This window comes from Tursiops truncatus, chromosome 1 (genome assembly GCF_011762595.2).
Source record: "Tursiops truncatus isolate mTurTru1 chromosome 1, mTurTru1.mat.Y, whole genome shotgun sequence".
In the NCBI taxonomy this organism is placed as follows: domain Eukaryota; kingdom Metazoa; phylum Chordata; class Mammalia; order Artiodactyla; family Delphinidae; genus Tursiops; species Tursiops truncatus.
Genome location: NC_047034.1, coordinates 101,447,919 through 101,464,757, shown reverse-complemented (window position 1 = coordinate 101,464,757; position 16,839 = coordinate 101,447,919). Strand labels below are relative to the sequence as shown.

The 16,839-nt window shown below is 46.0% G+C and overlaps 1 protein-coding gene and 1 pseudogene across 1 annotated transcript in view; one reads left to right on the top strand and one right to left on the bottom strand.

Annotated features, from left to right (window-relative positions):
• The window catches only part of ABCA4 (ATP binding cassette subfamily A member 4), a 111,253-nt gene that overhangs the window by 27,163 nt on the left and 67,251 nt on the right, over nucleotides 1–16,839 (bottom strand). The window contains exons 20-29 of the mRNA XM_073810836.1: nucleotides 15,894–16,099; nucleotides 15,474–15,522; nucleotides 11,108–11,349; nucleotides 10,256–10,380; nucleotides 9,677–9,775; nucleotides 8,667–8,853; nucleotides 3,365–3,459; nucleotides 1,832–1,864; nucleotides 338–443; nucleotides 135–209 (exon numbers count right to left, since the gene is read on the bottom strand). Coding sequence (XP_073666937.1) covers nucleotides 135–209; nucleotides 338–443; nucleotides 1,832–1,864; nucleotides 3,365–3,459; nucleotides 8,667–8,853; nucleotides 9,677–9,775; nucleotides 10,256–10,380; nucleotides 11,108–11,349; nucleotides 15,474–15,522; nucleotides 15,894–16,099 — 1,217 coding nt within the window. The remainder of the gene's footprint in view (nucleotides 1–134; nucleotides 210–337; nucleotides 444–1,831; nucleotides 1,865–3,364; nucleotides 3,460–8,666; nucleotides 8,854–9,676; nucleotides 9,776–10,255; nucleotides 10,381–11,107; nucleotides 11,350–15,473; nucleotides 15,523–15,893; nucleotides 16,100–16,839) is intronic.
• On the top strand, nucleotides 4,531–5,412 carry LOC109547419 (nucleophosmin-like; annotated as a pseudogene).

The following is a 16,839-nucleotide window of genomic DNA, read 5'->3' as shown; positions in this document are numbered from 1 at the left end:
TGGCCGCTGGGAGACATTCCATGCCAGATTTAAACAGGAGGAGGGATGGAATTTAATTAAGTTGGGAAAATAAAAATACAACAACCAGCTCACATGAGTTTTTAGCTCTAGGGCAGACTGTGCAGGGCCAATACCTTAATGTTGTCTTCAGTTTCTAGATGTTTAAGGAAAGCAGACATCTCTTTAGAGGCTTCTCTGGTGAGAGGGCCCTGGAAAACCATAATAAACAACCAAGAGGTTTTTTTTTTCCCCCCTTCCCTTAGCGTTCATGATCATTTCTATTTCATGATAACTGGCAAGTTGAAAGTCCTACGAGATCTCCAGTCTGTTTACATACCCCGCTCACATTCATTAACTGGCCAAGGTCACTTAAAAATCCAACAAGGGCTTCTCCAGTGACGGGGGGAGCCGGGAGCTTTCCTCCAATGGAAATTCCTCCGTACCTGACAAGGGAGCAAGAAGTCCTCAGACCTGTGCCATGAACCATGTGTGTGTGCCTCGTGGTTGCCGGAGCTCTCAGTTTCAGTAGGAAAGTGTGTATTTTTGCAGGAATTGTCTGGCCCATCGGGAAACATAGCTCCCCTTTACAAACCAGCTTTAACATCTTCCTCACTGCCTCCAGGACTGACCCCTTCGGAGCCTGGTGTCTGCGCACCTCTCCAACCTCACTCCTCCTCAAGCCTTCCCTCCAGTGGCCCATTCCGGCCATGCAATCATTTCCAGAGCTCACAGTGGTCCAGGCTGCCTCTGTGTCTCTCTGCCTTCGCAGGGCTCCCAGTTTCCCCGGGTGCCTTTCCAGCTCATCTGTCCTATGTGATCTTCTCTTTGAGGTCTTCCCTGACTTTCTCCCACCCCTACCAGTGGTCCTTTTTCTGTGCCGCTTCTGTACTTTGCAGGTACTTCCGGTGTGCTGGACTCATCGAAACTGGTCCAGTCCTGCCGTGCCTCTCTTGGTGCCTCTCACCCACCCCTGCCTTGACTCCTGCTCTAGTCCTTAACTGGATCCTAGCCTTGGGTCCCTCCCACTCTAAACTATCTTCCACACTGCTCTGGAAGTCTTCAGTAACGGTGCTCAAACACTGGCCTGGGCGTGTCACTCTCTGGCTTAAAACCCTTCAATGGCAGCATAAAAGCCAAACTCCTCAACAAACAAGATTAATTTGTTGGATAGGCAAGGCAGAGGAGAAGAACTTTATTTCTCAGGGACTCAACTCGTCCCCCCGCCTTTCTGCTTCAGCTGAGGTCCCTCACTTCCCTCTTGGGAACACTTCTAAAAGCCGAATTTCACTTTTATGGTCTAGAATTTGCCCAGGAAGTCAAGTCCACATCAGCTCTGCATTCATTCTAGAGGCCCTGTTCCTGAGGGAGCCCGTGAGGCGGGCTCCCTCCTAGATGATCCCTAGAGGATTTGCAACCTTGGGAACCGTGTGAACCTTCAGGATGCCTCAGGAACGGGGTGAGTCTGGGGCTGGGCCAGACGCCCTGAGGCTTAAAAGGAATGGGCCGAGGAGTGCCAGGGCTTAGGTTACATGTGCTCTTGTTCTAAACTGTTATTTGCTCGGAGGTTTTAGAACCTCCCTGGAGTGAGAGTGCTCTGGAATTCCTCTTCAGGAACATCACCTCTCATTTATGCCCTCCAAGGAGATCTACTGCTGAGCATCTTCTGGGCCCAGGGTGTGTGTAGCCATGTATCCTCCAAGACATGTCTTATGAATTCCTGAGCACATACAGAACAGCTCATCCACATGACTTTGAGGTGTGGCTTTTTTATGTGCAATGAATTAAATAGATCACTCTGAGACTTTTATTTCTTATAAAAATAATTTCTTACCTCTGTTCATTGACCCAGTATTTGCTCTTCAAACTGAAAGCCAAAACAAATCATACAATGAATACAAGTATGCAGTAGTGTTAACTTTCTTCCAAACACTCACTGGGGTCTCCCAGTCTTCAGGGGCATTTTTTTGCATTTCCTGATGTCCAAACAATGTGGAAACCTCCCGGGCCAGGGGCCGAGCCTGAATAAATACGTGGAGAAAGGACTGATCTTTTCCAATCCTGCCTCTCCAAGTCACATCCTGCCTGCAGGGCTTTCTGGGTGGCCTTGTTGTAAGGTCACTTGTCAGATGATCTGGACCCAGAAAATACGGCAACGACCATGCCAGCATGGAGTGAAGGCTGCAGCCCTCCCCTCTTCCACCCTGTAAGAACGAGACTTTCATAATCACCTGCACGCTTGGAGGAAGTTCTGAATTACTCCTAGCCCAAAGTTAAGAGACTGACTTCCAGTCAATCAGGGGCAAAATTACAAGATAGGAAACACGCAGATACCAACTCTAGTCCTCGTAGTTCAGCCCCATGGACTATCATTGTCATAAAGCACAAAATCCAAAATTCCACGTTACAAATTTGCTGCTGAGCACAAAGTGTGGGATGGTCGCTGTTCACTGCATTACTGAATAGAGTCTATGCAGCCTGTTTTTATTTTTGTGCTTGGATGCTGTTCTTCATTTTGCTAACTGCTGGCTCGGCACTGCCTTCTCAACAGCTGCTTTCACCATCTGCAATGTGTTGTAGTTAGCTGAGTCCATTTATCCCTTGTTGAGGGACTGGGAGGGAAAGTAACTGTAACTACTACTAAAGTTAGACAGTATGTTTTATTTTAAAGTTCCAGGGAACATGGGGCCCAGATCAGGGTCCCCTATAATCCTCTCTCCATAGCATGCTCTTGTCATACTACTTGCTCTGATGGGACTGCTGAAGCAGTCCCGGGGTGGGGCTTGTGAGAACAGCTGCAGAGCTGCATCTGAAAGGGCAGTGATACAGATGATCATTCACAGTGAGAGTGTGACAGGTGCAGTTAACCTGGGCAACCTGTGGGCTCACGCAGACTATCCCACCGCCTCTCTCCGATCTTGGTCTGTTTCCTTTCTCCTTTTTGCTTCTTACTTTTCCCTCCTGCTTCTCTCTTTGTCTCTACCATTTCCCCTTACTCTCCTTCCTCCCTTCCAACGTCACCTCTGTTTTTTTAACTAATTAAAATATGAGGCACCTCTGGTTTTTAACTAATTAAAATATGAGGCTGTATTTTGGACAAATTCTATACTTTCTTATTTTACTTGTAATAGTGCATGGCTTAAACGTTAACTGCTTGTCCTAAACAAAGCAAGATTAATCATAAGTTGCATTCGACTTGTATACGCCCCCATTGCTTTTTCTATTGGATGAGGCTCTCAAATTAGGAAAAAGAAAAAATTCCACTGCCCTGATTGTTGATAAATCATGAGAGGAAATTATCTTCTGTCCCTAGTCAATATTTCCCACAGGGAGCCAGGATGAAAAGTATAGAAAGGTCTCTTCTTACCTGCTTCGTATAAGAGCAGGATACGTTTTTACCAAGAAGTCGGAGATGTTCCTGTCTGTAAGGTCTTGTAGAATTTCAGTGCTGCGCTGTATTCTCTGAGGCAATGAGATATCTGCATTAATTACCTCGGAATTTGAGGTGAAACTTCTTGTTCTTTTCCAAAAATTATTTATAGACTCAGCTACTGGGAAAATACTAAGTAAGGCACTGGCATCTCCCCAGTTCCCATAGCAATGATGTGGGAGTCACCTTCGAACCCTCTCTTTTCTTTATTCCACTGATGACACAGGACAGTTCTCACTTCAAAATAAATCTCCAGTCCATCAGCATCTCTCCAGTTCTACCACTATTATGCTAAACCAAGCCTCCACCTACATGTCACCTGGACCTCTACAGACCCTTCCAAACTCGTCTCTGGTTCCACCGTGGCCCTGCACAATGCATTCTCCATTCATTAGCCAGACTGAGCTTAACAATATCAATCAGAACATCCCATTTGCCTTGCTTACCACACTCCAGCAAACCCTAGGATCAGATCCAAATTCATTACCAAGGCTGAGCTCACCTGCTGCTACCCATCCCCCCACTTCTGTTCCCTGTTTCTCAAATGCACACCTCTCATTCCTGCTGTAGTTTTGCCCTTGGCAGCAGCTCCCTCTGCCTGGAATGTTCTCCCTGGACAACCTCTCATGGCTAACTTGTTATCATTCAAATCTCAGCCCAAAGTTTATCCCTCAGAGAAGCATTTTCTATTTCTAGTCACATACTGTAGTATTGTCTTCACATCTTCATCTCTACCTGAAATTTTCTTTCCAATTAAACTGTTTACTCGTTTTCATCTGCTACCCCCTTTTGGATACAAATTCTGTGAGAGCCAGGACTTTTTCTGACTTGTTAGCTGTTGTGTCCCCAGCCCCGAGAATAGTACCTGGCATATAGCTGGCACCATAAATTTTGACATGAATGAAAGAATTCAAACAGTGCATTACAATTTACAAATCACTTTCAGAATACACCTAGAAGAACTCCGAGTTAATCAAAAGATTTTAGAGAATTCAAAAGTGCATGAGTCCTGGTGTGATTCTGTCCTGCGCGACTGTTCCCTGGAACAGTAGTCTTCTATCTCCGTCCACCTTCTCTCCCACCTAAGTGCATGCCATCAACCCATGGAGGATTCGATGGACATGGACATGAGCCCTCTGAGGCCCCAGAACTATCTTTTTCGTTGTTAACTAAAGGCCAACAAAGATGATCACTTTAAGGTGGATAATGATGGAAATGAGCACCAGTTATCTTCAAGAACGGTCAGTTTAGGGGCTGGCGCAAAGGATGAATTGCACATCATCAAAGCAGAGGTGATGAATTATGAAGGCAGTCCAATCAAAGCAACACTGGCAACTTTGAAAATGTCTGTGCAGCCAACAGTTTCCCTTGGGGGCTTTGAAATAACACCACCTGTGGTCTTACAGTTGAAGTGTGGCTCAGGGCCTGTGCATATTAGTGGACAGCACTTAGTAGCTGTGGAGGAAGATGCAGAGTCAGAAGATGAAGAGGAGGAGGACGTGGCACTCCTAAGTAAGTCTGGAAAGCGTCTGCCCCTGGAAGTGGTAGCAAGTTTCCACAGAAAAAAGTAAAACTTGTTGCTGATGAAGATGAAGATGATCATGAAGATGACGATGATGATGATGAAGATGATGATGACTTTGATGATGAGGAAGCTGAAGAAAAAGCTCCAGTAAAGTAATCTGTACAAGATATTCCAGCCAAAAATGCACAAAAATCAAACCAGAATGGAAAAGACTCAAGACCATCAACACCAAGATCAAAAAGTCAAGAATCCTTCAAAAAACAGGAAAAAACTTCTAAAACACCGAAAGGACCTAGCTCTGTAGAAGACATTGAAGCAAAAATGCAAGCAAGTATAGAAAAAGAGCATTGAACAATCCTTGGCACTACTGGTAAATTAAGCCCAAAGATGGGGAGAGGGGAAAAGGAGAGACAAATATAGTCCAAACTGAGTATCATCAACAATCCAGACTGAAGTCTTCTATTTTCATCTCAGTCCCCTTATTGATTTGCCCCCTTCCAGGCTGGAAGCAATCTCTTGATCTCCTAAAACACTTTCTTTTGACTGCTGTAATTCAGTGGACCTTATACTTTGCTTTCTATTACTTGTGGATTTGCCTCACCTCTTTGACCATGTTTTAATCACCTTTGTATCTCCCTAGCTGCTCAGTAAGTATTTGAATCAAAAAAAAAAAAAAAAAAGTGCATGAGTTTGGCCACCAGGTGGCAATATCACTTTAAATTTGGGAATACATAGCGTTTAGTTTCTGGTGAACCATGAACCTGCGGTATCAAGGGTGCCACCCAGAGGCAGCCGAGGAAATTTCTGGCAGTGTTACACCACCATCATCACACTATTCTTTTCATTTTTCGTGGTTTCTGTCTTTCCCGCCCCTTTCTCATTTTACTCCCTTCTTCAGTTCACTTTCTTCACCTTGTTCCTCTCTAACACTAGGAGGAGAACTAGCATCTCCTGAATGCTCACTGTGTGCCGGGCACAGCGTTAAATGCTCTACATTATCTGCCTTAATCCTTATATCCTGTGAAAGAAGAACTGTTGCCTTCGTTTATAGACAGAGAAACTGAGGTTCAGAAAGGTTAGCTAACTTGCACCAGGCTAGAGCTTGTGGGTGGTTGACCTAGGATTTGAATCTGCATCTGTCTGACTCCACAGCCTTGCTCTTTTCACTCCGTCACCTGCTTCTCAAGCTGAAAATGGCAACCACGTGAACTGCCAGGCTCCCCTGGTGGAATCTAGGCTGGAACAATGGGTGGTACCTGGGAATTTATGACAAAATATTTTCTAAAAGTTCTGTCAAATGAGATCCTCCTACAACTTTATCTCTGTGTATCCCAGAAGTCAGGGATGGAGCCCCTCCCCCTCAGGACCCAACACCATTCAAAGAATATGTTAGGACAGGAGGGGACCCTAGAGAAGACCACAGCCACCACCCCATTTTCCAGATGAGGATGATTTACCATCTCTGAAGCAAACTCATACTCTCTGGTCTTATTCCAGGCAAATGGGGGAGTGTGTGTGAGTGAGTGTGGTGGGTGGGTGTGAACATAAGTGTGTGTGTATGTGTGAAGGAGAGAGACACACACACACACAGAGCAGCTTCTGTGCAGATGCCTGACGCAGATGCTCCCAAGAGAAGCATGAATGATAGTGAGGAGAGGCAGGAGTGACAGAAAATCACAGGAACTGATTTGCTTTTTACCAGGCTTTGGCTGAAAGTCTTTTACATTTTTTCCTCAGGGACCAAGGACTAACCACTGAAAATACATTTCTAAGTGAGGCAGTGAGCCTTAAAGTCAGGATTCACTGAGGAATGAGTCCCCTCACAGCTATGGTTGGCCTTTCCTCCCTGTTCCAGCCAAGGGCTCACTACACAGGGTCACAGCCTCGGTGCCCTGCCACTGGATGTATTTGAGTAGAAGCAGCCACAGGGGCCCTCCGCAAACCCAACAGAAGCAGAGCGTCCTCTGGGGTACCGAGAATTGGGACAAGCCCCTAAGTCCCTCTTTTGGGATCCCTGTGATGCTGTAGTGGCTGAGTTATGATTCAAAGAGAAAATATATTGCTTGAGAAATAGAAAGGTACATGCTTTTAGCATAAAAAAGGGAAAGGTAGGATGTTCATAAACATGGAATCATTTATATACAAGCCAGCAACTGTGACTGACGCTGTGGCAAAATTGAGTTGTCCCCCATTACCGCTCTGCCCCCTGCCGTTTGCCACAGGAATAGACTTTTTTGTTGGGTACAAGGACACCCAGAATAAAGACGGTGGTTCCCAGGCTCCTGTGATGTTCCGTTCTGGCCAATGATGTACACATGAAAGTGCCTCTGTGGTAGCTTCTGGAAATCTTCCTTAAAGGTAGTGTATTCACACACTTCGCCCTCCCTTTTTCTTCATCCCTTCTTCCATCTGCTGCCTGGAAAGTAGATTCTGCCATCTTGGCCAAGGAGGCTGACTTGTTTACCAGAAAGGAGGGAGTGACAAAACAGACCACCATGGACCACCCACATAAACTTTTACATGAGAAAGAAACGAGCTGTGTCATATTTTATCCACAGTTAGTTTGAGGTTGTCATCACTTGAGTTGAAACTATTTCTAAATAATAGTTTCTTTATCTCACTGCATTCTCATAATAATGCTGAAAAATAAGTGCAGTTATCCCCAATTTATAGGTGAAGAAATTAAGGCTCAGAGAGGCCAAGTAACACACCCATGGCTCTCTGATGCCAATGCCGGTGCTCGCCCCACCTGCCACACTGCCTCATGGGGAGTCGTTCATTCACTGGCAAATCATGAGAGAGGACCACATAGGACCCAGCTCTGTGCAAGTCAGCTGGGAGTCCTGTTATCAGCCTGAGACAAGGTGAGACTTCTCTGGCCCCATTCACTGTCTCTGAAACCCCTGGAGCGGCTCACTGTGATACACTCTGGCATTCAGAACTCCTGAGAGAGGAGGCTGCTCAGAGCCAAGATTGTTGTTATCCCTGCAAAACATAGGTCGCTAGCTCTGTGTGTGTGTGTGTGTGTGTGTGTGTGTGTGTGTGTGTGTGTGTGTGTGTGTGTGTGTGTGTGTGTGTGTGTGTGTGCATGTTAATTACACAGCACATGGAGAGTTTCTTAATTAAAATTGTAAGTGTGCATTTGAAGGGACACTACAACACTGTTGATAACAGAAAAACTGGAAGCCCACATGTCCAACAATGAGAGAGTAGTTAACTAAATTAAAGTAAATCCAAACAGTAGGATAGTGTGCAGGCATTAAAAATGATACTGTAAATGTATATTTATTGACATGGCCATATGTTCATGGTATGTTGTTAAGTGAAAATAGCAGGTTTCAGGACAGCATTTTGAATATAATCCTGTCTGAATGGATAAAAACTAAATGTTATTGGTGGTTATCACCAAGTGATGGGGTAATTTTTTTTTGTTCTGACTTGTCTGTGTTTTCTAATTTTTCTATAGTGATCATGCCTGATGTGTAATTTTCTCAATACTTAAAGATATTTTCTTACTAGATTGAATGGGGAGTGTCTGGTGGAAATGAAGCTTTTGGTCAGTGGCTTCCTCCAGGAGGTAAGGACCTGGAGCCTCATTTAGTCCTTCACTCAGGCGTCAGTTTGAAAACGTTAGTTGGCTAGAAACTCAGGAGGCGCAATGGCTGTGGTCACAGACAGGCTCAGGGCCCTAGCAGCCCCTGGAGGGGGAGGTACCTGAGGGGGTGGGAGCCCCCCTGCGCCCTCAGGGCACTCGGGGAGCATGGTGAGCTTCTCTCTGGTGCTGCACCTGCAGGAAGGCGAGGGGTGGTCTGCTGTCCATATCTGCTTCTGGAGCAGGTGGCTGACATCCGGGGACACAGAGGGAGTCTTCCAGGGGGTTGAATTGCCACAGGGGAACTCCCTCATGGAAGACAAGAACATATTCCACAATCAGCTTCAAGGTTGATAAAAATTCCTCAAAATGAGAAATAGTGCCCAACCCTCTCCTTCTGAGCCTTTCCTCCTCCTCGGACCCATGCATTTTCTTCTACTCTTGGAGGTTGGTTTCTGCTCAAGAAAAAATCAAGACTAGAATTTTATTGATTCACTAGATGTGGGTGGGGCTGGGAAAAATTATCTAGCTTGTGGATGGCTTAATCTCCCTTTTATCTGCTGGCAGCTCTCGCCGTTTAGAGAACAAATACAAGAGGTTTTGAAATTAATCTATTTTGGTCCTTATCAATAACTCTGAAAAAGACTGGATGAGAGAAGCAGTTAAAATTACATTGAACGTTTTGAATTCTTGGTGGATTTCAACTGCCCTCTAGAACTCTCTTCTCCACACTTAAAGCAGTAATTGAAAGTTGGCCATATAGGTAACTAACGCCATTCTAGGTCCAATCACACAAGGGCACATCCCCCATCTGCCCCCCTTCTCCGTTCAGATTCCTTTCAGATAAGTTGTGAGTAGCATATGTCAACTCAGCATGGTACTTTTATATGGAGAACTATAGAAATACAGAGCTGTCCCGTGGTGCAGGGGCTTCCTGAGGGGCAGGGAACACCCTCGCACAGAGGTGTTGATGGAGAGGCCGGGTGAGTGCTGCTCAGGGGTATGGTGGTGTTCGTGTAATACACAGCAGGACTGAGATGGGGCCTCTCCCAACCCTGCCATCCCAGGCCCCCACCATCAGGGTCTCCCAGGGCAGCTGCTGGTGTTAGGGCAGGGGTGCACAGGGACTTACGGAAGCCACTCTTCCTTCAGGCAGCGGTTGCCAAAGCCTGGCTTATTCACGAGGACGTCTGCAAGTACCATGAGCCGCTCACTGTCCGGCTGGTCCATGCTAGACAGAGTGAGAGGGGCTTACTCGATGGGCATGTGACTGGGGCAGAGGGACAAAGCAGCCAATATGCAACGCAGCAAATGCCTGTTGAACGGCTACTACATGCCTGGCATTTGAACAAGGCAAAGGATCTGCCTTGAGGTGGCTATAGTCTCCTGAGAAGGGGGGTAGGCTGTTTGAACACACCAGTGGTCTGATTCCGTATCAGGTCTGCACTTCAAAAAATGGAGCTTCAACCCACTCACCCAACCTTTGCGTTCTCTTTCCTTCCTCCTGGCAGTCTTGCGTGTCCACCTGGGGGTCACCTTTCCCAAGTGGCAGACTCATTAATTTCCTTTCTGAGGGCAGCCTGAGGACCACTATCATGCTGGTGACTGTCCCAGAGAGTGGGAAGGTCAGGGCCGCACCAAGCAGCAGGTGACCCAGGAGCCCCACAACCCAAGGAGGTGGATGATGACATCTGAGGATGAGTCTACGCACCTGAAGAAGGTATACTGCTGCCCATATATCCAGGGGTGAAGGGTCAAAGCAGGATATTCGCCAAAAGGAGGGATGATGATGGAAAGCATCAGAGCCAGAAACACAAAAGTGGCCGGGAGCACAATCTATGGGAAAATAAACATGGTAACTTGGGCTGTGGTATGTGGTATGTTACACACACACACACACACACACACACACACACACACACACACACACACACACACACACACACACTCTCTCTCTCTCCCTCTCTCTCTCTCTCTCTCTCTCTCTCTCTCTCTTTTAAACATTTATCCAGCAGCCTCATAACTGGGCCCTGATGGAGAAGGTCAGTCTTCTGGGTAACATGATGGGAGGATGTGCAAAGCCAGGTTGTGAAGGAGAACACAGAATGTTCTGGTAACCTTTGAAGGGTGGTTGAAGCAGGTCAACACTGAACCCTGAAGTAGGCCAATGCTCAGCCAGAGGTGAACCAGAGTTTCTGTTTCTGTACAAAAAGTATAAAAAGAAAAAGCGGACAATGACCTTGATATGCAAGGTCACTGCAAAAAAATGAATGAAAACATGACTTCACCCTCCCCTATAAAAATAAAAGCAATATTAACATATCCACTCTTATTCTATTTTCTCTGCTAAGTGAGGTAGAGTACTTACAAAGAAGCTTTGTGTTACCAAAAAGAAACAAAGGTTGGCAGGGAGGAAACAAAGCTGACAGAACTCAAAGAGGGTGCCCATCGCAGTGTCTGACCCCATGTGCACCAGAAAGCCTGAGAGAGGATGGGGAGGCTGGGAGAGGTCTGGTAGGCGTGGCCACCGGCAAACAGGCACAGCCAAAGACTGCAGTAATACCTGGGCCAGGAAGTCCTTGTAGCTGCGGACAGTGTGGTGGAACCGCTTGACCAGCAGCGCCTGCACGTGCTGGAGGGCCAGCTGCACTCCCGTGTTAAGTTGGCTGTGCCCATCCTGCTCCGGGGGAGCAGCGGGCTCCGTGGGGTGGCCGTCGGAGCCCTGTGGAGTCTGTCTGGCCTTGCTGCTAGAACCCAAACAGGGGTGTCGAAGACTGACGTTTTCTCTTTTCTGCTGAGTGCCGCCTGGTTTGGGAGATGGAATTAATAGTTTAGAAAAACATTCACAAGATCATTGTTTTCTTACTGTGTAAATTTTCCCTTCATTTAAGTCAGCAACAAAATATCAGGCCAGGAAGGTTAATAAACTTTTTAAAATTCTATTTTCTGATATAAAACATCTATAGACAGGGCTTCCCTGGTGGCGCAGTGGTTGAGAATCTGCCTGCTGATGCAGGGGACACGGGTTCGAGCCCTGGTCTGAGAGGATCCCACATGCCGCGGAGCAACTAGGCCCGTGAGCCACAACTGCTGAGCCTGCGCGTCTGGAGCCTGTGCTCCGCAACAAGAGAGGCTGCGATAGTGAGAGGCACGCGCACCGTGATGAAGAGTGGCCCCCGCTTGCCGCAACTAGAGAAAGCCCTCGCACAGAAACGAAGACCCAACACAGCAAAAATAAATTAATTAATTAATAAACTCCTACCCCCAACATCTTCTTAAAAAAAAATATATATATATATATAAAAAAAAATCTATAGACAGAATTGCCTGAAATTGTTTTAAAATTCTCTACAGTCGTTAAAGGGAACAAGACAGAGAGGTCTGACACATATAAGTAAAAAAAAAAAACCAAAAAACAAAGGTGCAGAACAATATGTGTAATAAGACCATATTTGTGTTAGACAGCATATTTATCATATGCAAAGAAACATATTTTATGTATACACATACACCCACAATGTGTACACATGTGCAAAGCTCTGAAAGAATACCTGTCAATTGTTAAAAAAGGTTACAGCTTCAGGGGCAGAGCTGGAAAAGGGCATGGGATGAAGTGGGAAGGGTTAGTGTTTTTTGTATTATTTGAATTTAACAACAAAATATATTCATGTATAACCTGTGTACATAAAAAAAGTAAAAGTCACAGTTGATTTGGTTCTTTCTAAATTTTTAGAGGTCACCGAGAAGTAGTGGAAAGAGCAATGAACTAGGAGTTAGGAGACCTGGGTTTGAATCCTGACTCTTACTAGATGTTCAAATTTGGCTAAGTGACTCAACCTGTCTGAATCTGAGTTTTCTCATCTGTAAAATGAAAACAAGAAAAAGGTTTTTATGAAGATTAAATGAGCTAACACACATAAATGTGTTTTATAAACCATTTTAAGTCATCTGTTATGTTGAAGCTATAGTTTATCGTCACTGATTAATATTTATTTGCAGAATATGTTGTTGGACATAGAGGGCCTAGAGGATGGCTAGTTGCCCCCAGCTGCTTTCTCCTAAAGTCTCCCAGGACAAGGGCAGCTGCAAAGGGAGCTGGGTCAGCTGAGTCATCCTTTCAGCTAACGTTCACGGGCACCTGCAGCGTACCAGGCCTGCTACTCAAGAGGGTGGAGAACTTCTGCAGGCTCACTGCTACCTGGCACCAGAGTCCCATCTCCACGTCCTTCCTCTTGATCTGGGCTCAGATCTGATGTCTGTTGTGGATGGCCCTCCCTCTGGTAGGATTGCTGCTGCCTGTCCTCGTGTCTATCCTCTGAGCTTTGCTCTCTCCCCGATGCCCCAACCAGACTGGAGTCGACGGTCCAGACCAGAGTTGAGGGCTTCAGGTCTGTTTGTCTCTGGCTTTCTGCTGCCCTCCAGAGGCCACTGGCAGTGAGCCACCCTTCAGAAATGGCTTGGACCCTCTTGGTACCATGTTATGTATGACTCCATAGACAGCCACAGGCTCCTTCAGACTCTGAAGACAAGATCAGAAAAATGCCATCCTCTAAAACGGAGCCTATTCGAAACAAATACAATTAGCCACCTGAAAAATGGAAGACAGTGGGAGTGTATAACTGAGGGTCCTAGATTTGAGAGCTGAGACCAGGGAATAATAAGACTCAAAAGCCTGTGTGACTTTAAGGCAAGTCATTCAACTTACATGAGCTCAGTTTCCCCAGATGGGGTCAATCCCTGCCCTACCAGCCTCACGAGGTTATAGTGACAATCAAATAAAACGGATACTTAGCCCTTTGTAAAGTATAAATTAGGGCTGAGTTTGACGTAAGAGATATTTGTAAGTGTTGAGATTAGGGTGCTGCTGAATCGTAACCAGAAATTGCATACTGTGTTAAGACTTGGTATGTTTTAGCTCATTTAATTCTCTTAATAACCTTAAAAGGTGGATACTATTATCATCCCCATTTTGCATATGAGGAAACTGAGGTACAAAGAAACTAAGTATTAATAAGTACTAGGGATGTAATGTACAACATGATAAAATTAATTAACACTGCAGCATGTTATACACAGAAGTTGTTAAGGGATTGAATCTTAAGAGTTCTCATAAAGAAAAAAAGAAGCTAAGTATTTACCCAAAGCGACTCAATTAGCAAATTACAGAGTTCAGGTTTGATGTTCGGTCTGCTTCACTCTAGAGGCTATGCTCTTAACCCCTACCCTTGACTGTCTCTTTCGAACATTCTATTCTGTGTCCAGAATGACCAGTCTTCTGATGTGTAATTTATTCTTCTAAAAGGACCTAATTATTTATTTATTTATGTATTGGCTGTGTTGGGTCTTCGCTGCTGCGCGCAGGCTTTCTCTAGTTGCGGCGATCGGGGCTACTCTTCACTGCGGTGCGCGGGCTTCCCTTTGCAGTGGCTTCTCTTGTTGCGGAGCACGGGCTCTAGGTGTGCGGGCTTCAGTAGCTGCGGCACACAGACTCAGTAGTTGTGGTGCACAGGCTTAGCTGCTCCACAGCATGTGGGATCTTCCTGGACCAGGGATTGAACCCGTGTTCCCTTCACTGGCAGGCAGATTCTTAACCACTGAGCCACCAGGGACGTCCCAGGACCTAATTATTAAGAAGGAGCATTCTGTGCAGATTAAAGGCCCTGATTCTTGAATCCATCATAGCTTCTAATATAAATTAGCATGTTTTCATTCTGGTTTTGGTTAATGTAAGTTTTTGCCCTTCGGTGAGCTGAGGAAATTTAATTCCTGTGTCTACAAAGCTGGAAAGAAGACCTGGGCCCTGTGGTGAGCTGCTCCCACCCCCTCCAGAGCACTGCACCTTTCTCCCCACTCTGCCTGGATGGCCACCTCTTCTGGCTGCCACACAGCCTAACTGGGTCATGGCACATGTGTGGGCTGATATATTTGACTACTGTTAGTTCTAGGCATAGCTGGGATCACTTACAAAGCAAGATGAAAACAGTGACATAGAGCTAGCACCGGAAACTAACAAAGAGGAAACAGTCTTTGCACACGAAAATACTGCGATATGTTACACTGGGTAGAAAGTGTAACATATCACCATTGGGCACCAATGGCAGGTGCCCAAGACAGCAAATGAGAATTGCCTCACAGCTTTGCCTCTGACCAGAAGAGAGGAAAATGGAATGGGAAGGGAGAAGCCAGGGAGAGCATTTTATCAGAGTGGGTGGATACCTGCTGTTCTATCAGAAGTGGCCTGTGTTGCGGCAGGTAAGCTCTCCTGCATGTCCATCTCCCCAACCTCCACCCCCCACAGTAAAATCCACTGCACTCACGAGTGCTTTGTGTGGCTCTGAGATTTGGTAGAAATCACGGAAGGGGATGGTTGGTGGCCGGGCTCACACATATGGAAGAGAAACCCCCAGAATCCACAGCAATTATGGTCCCCACAGTTTTGAAGCTCCGCAGTGCACTAAATGAGGGCTCAGAATAACTTTATCTCCATCTCAAAGAGGCCAGGAGGTCCTAGCTGGCATCTGGGTTGTATTTACTGTCACCATTATCTCTAAGAACTCTGCGAGCTGTCACTCATGCAAGCAGGAGTGGATCAGAGGCCTGGCAGAGATAAGACTAGGAGATGAGGATGGTGATGTGGCAGGAACAGGAGACCAGGAAGGGTGAGAAGCTTGGGGGTGGTGAAGCTCCCAGCCTGCCCTCCTTAAGAATCCTGATTTCGTCTAGAGTCTTCCCACCCAGATCTAATTCCATTTGTCTTTCCTTTGTCAATCAAAGGAACTGAGAGTGCAAAATGCCTGTTATTTTGGGGTCAGATGAAGGCGATGGAGGAGTGTTTCCCTGCTTTGTTGTTTTATGCACTTTTCCTTAGGCTTTCAAGATAGAGCTCGTGGGTGTGGTGAGGGAACAAACTCCACACTCGGGCGCCATACCAGCAAACAGAGGTCTTGACTCACAGTCCTCCGTGACCTTCAGAAAAATCTGTCAAGAAGGAAAAAAGAGAGAATTTGGTTTAGGCATTCCCACTCTCAGAAAAATCTAACCCAAGCTCAATTCTGTTGGGGATTGCTTCATCATAGGAAGAAAATACATTACGACTCTTTGTCTAAGAACATAGTCTTCTATAAATACAAAAGTGTATGCATATGGTGACCACAACTATGTAAAATATGTGTGCGTATGGACAAAGGCAGGAGGAAATGAGCCAAAAATGAAGATAGTTGCTACGCTTGGGTGAGGAATTACGGCTTTTTGCCTTTACAGAATTTCCCTTCTAGACTTTTGTGTTAGACTTTGGCAAAGAACCACCTCTTCTGGTACCTGACAGCAACCACCTGGAATCTCTGCCTTACCTCTTCCAGGGGAGTGTCAGAAATTCCAAAACTGCTGAGCCCCAGGTCACCCAGGGTCTCCTCCAGCTCTCTGAAAAGGCTGGCGTATGCCCTCTGCTTGAAATTCTTATTTGGAAGAAGGAAGATGAGCTCTTGACCAACACATTCCACCAGCTTCGCCTCCGGAACATGGTGGCAAACCATATCCATCAGCTCATTCACATCCCCTAAGACAAGAAGAAAGGCTGACATCAACTCTGCTTTCCAGAACCTGGAAGACTGTGAACTTGCCCAGGTCCCCTACTTTCTTCTGCCTCTCATTTGAGAAAAGGGCATTTCCTTTCTCGGTAGTGATTCTTGCAGAGGAATAGCGCTCCGTCATGTCTATTTATAGCTTAGCTGGCCCTGTGATGAGCACTGAAAGGGAGATGGAGATGGAAGCCAACACCCCACCCCCCAACTAGCTGTGTAACCTTGGGGAGCTCATGTAACACTCCTGTGCCAGTTTTCTCCTTTGTTCAATCAAATGTTCTGTTCTTTACAAGCTATGCAACGTTAGGCAGGTCATACCCTTGTTTCTTCATCTGCGTAAAGGGGAAAATAATGGCACCCACTTCATTGTGATTTGTGAGGCTTGGATGCGTTAATATGCATTGAACACTGAGAATGATGTGCCCGGTCCATAGATGAGTGTTAGCTGCTTTGTTACCACGAACATCATCTCAAGTAAGAAAGCTCTTGTCATCAACGTTGTTCGTTCTTAATCACCACAAGCCTGAGAGAGTCAAAATTGCTTTCATTTTTTGGTCTGGCCCAAGGTATAGGGGACTTGCCCAATATGCACACTCGGCCTTGGTGACCAAGCTGGGTGAGAACTCCCCTTCCTAAATCACACACCCAGGCCTGGTCTAACTTTTGGGAGGCCTGCACCATTTCCCCTGGGATTGCATCTGCCTCCTCAAACAAA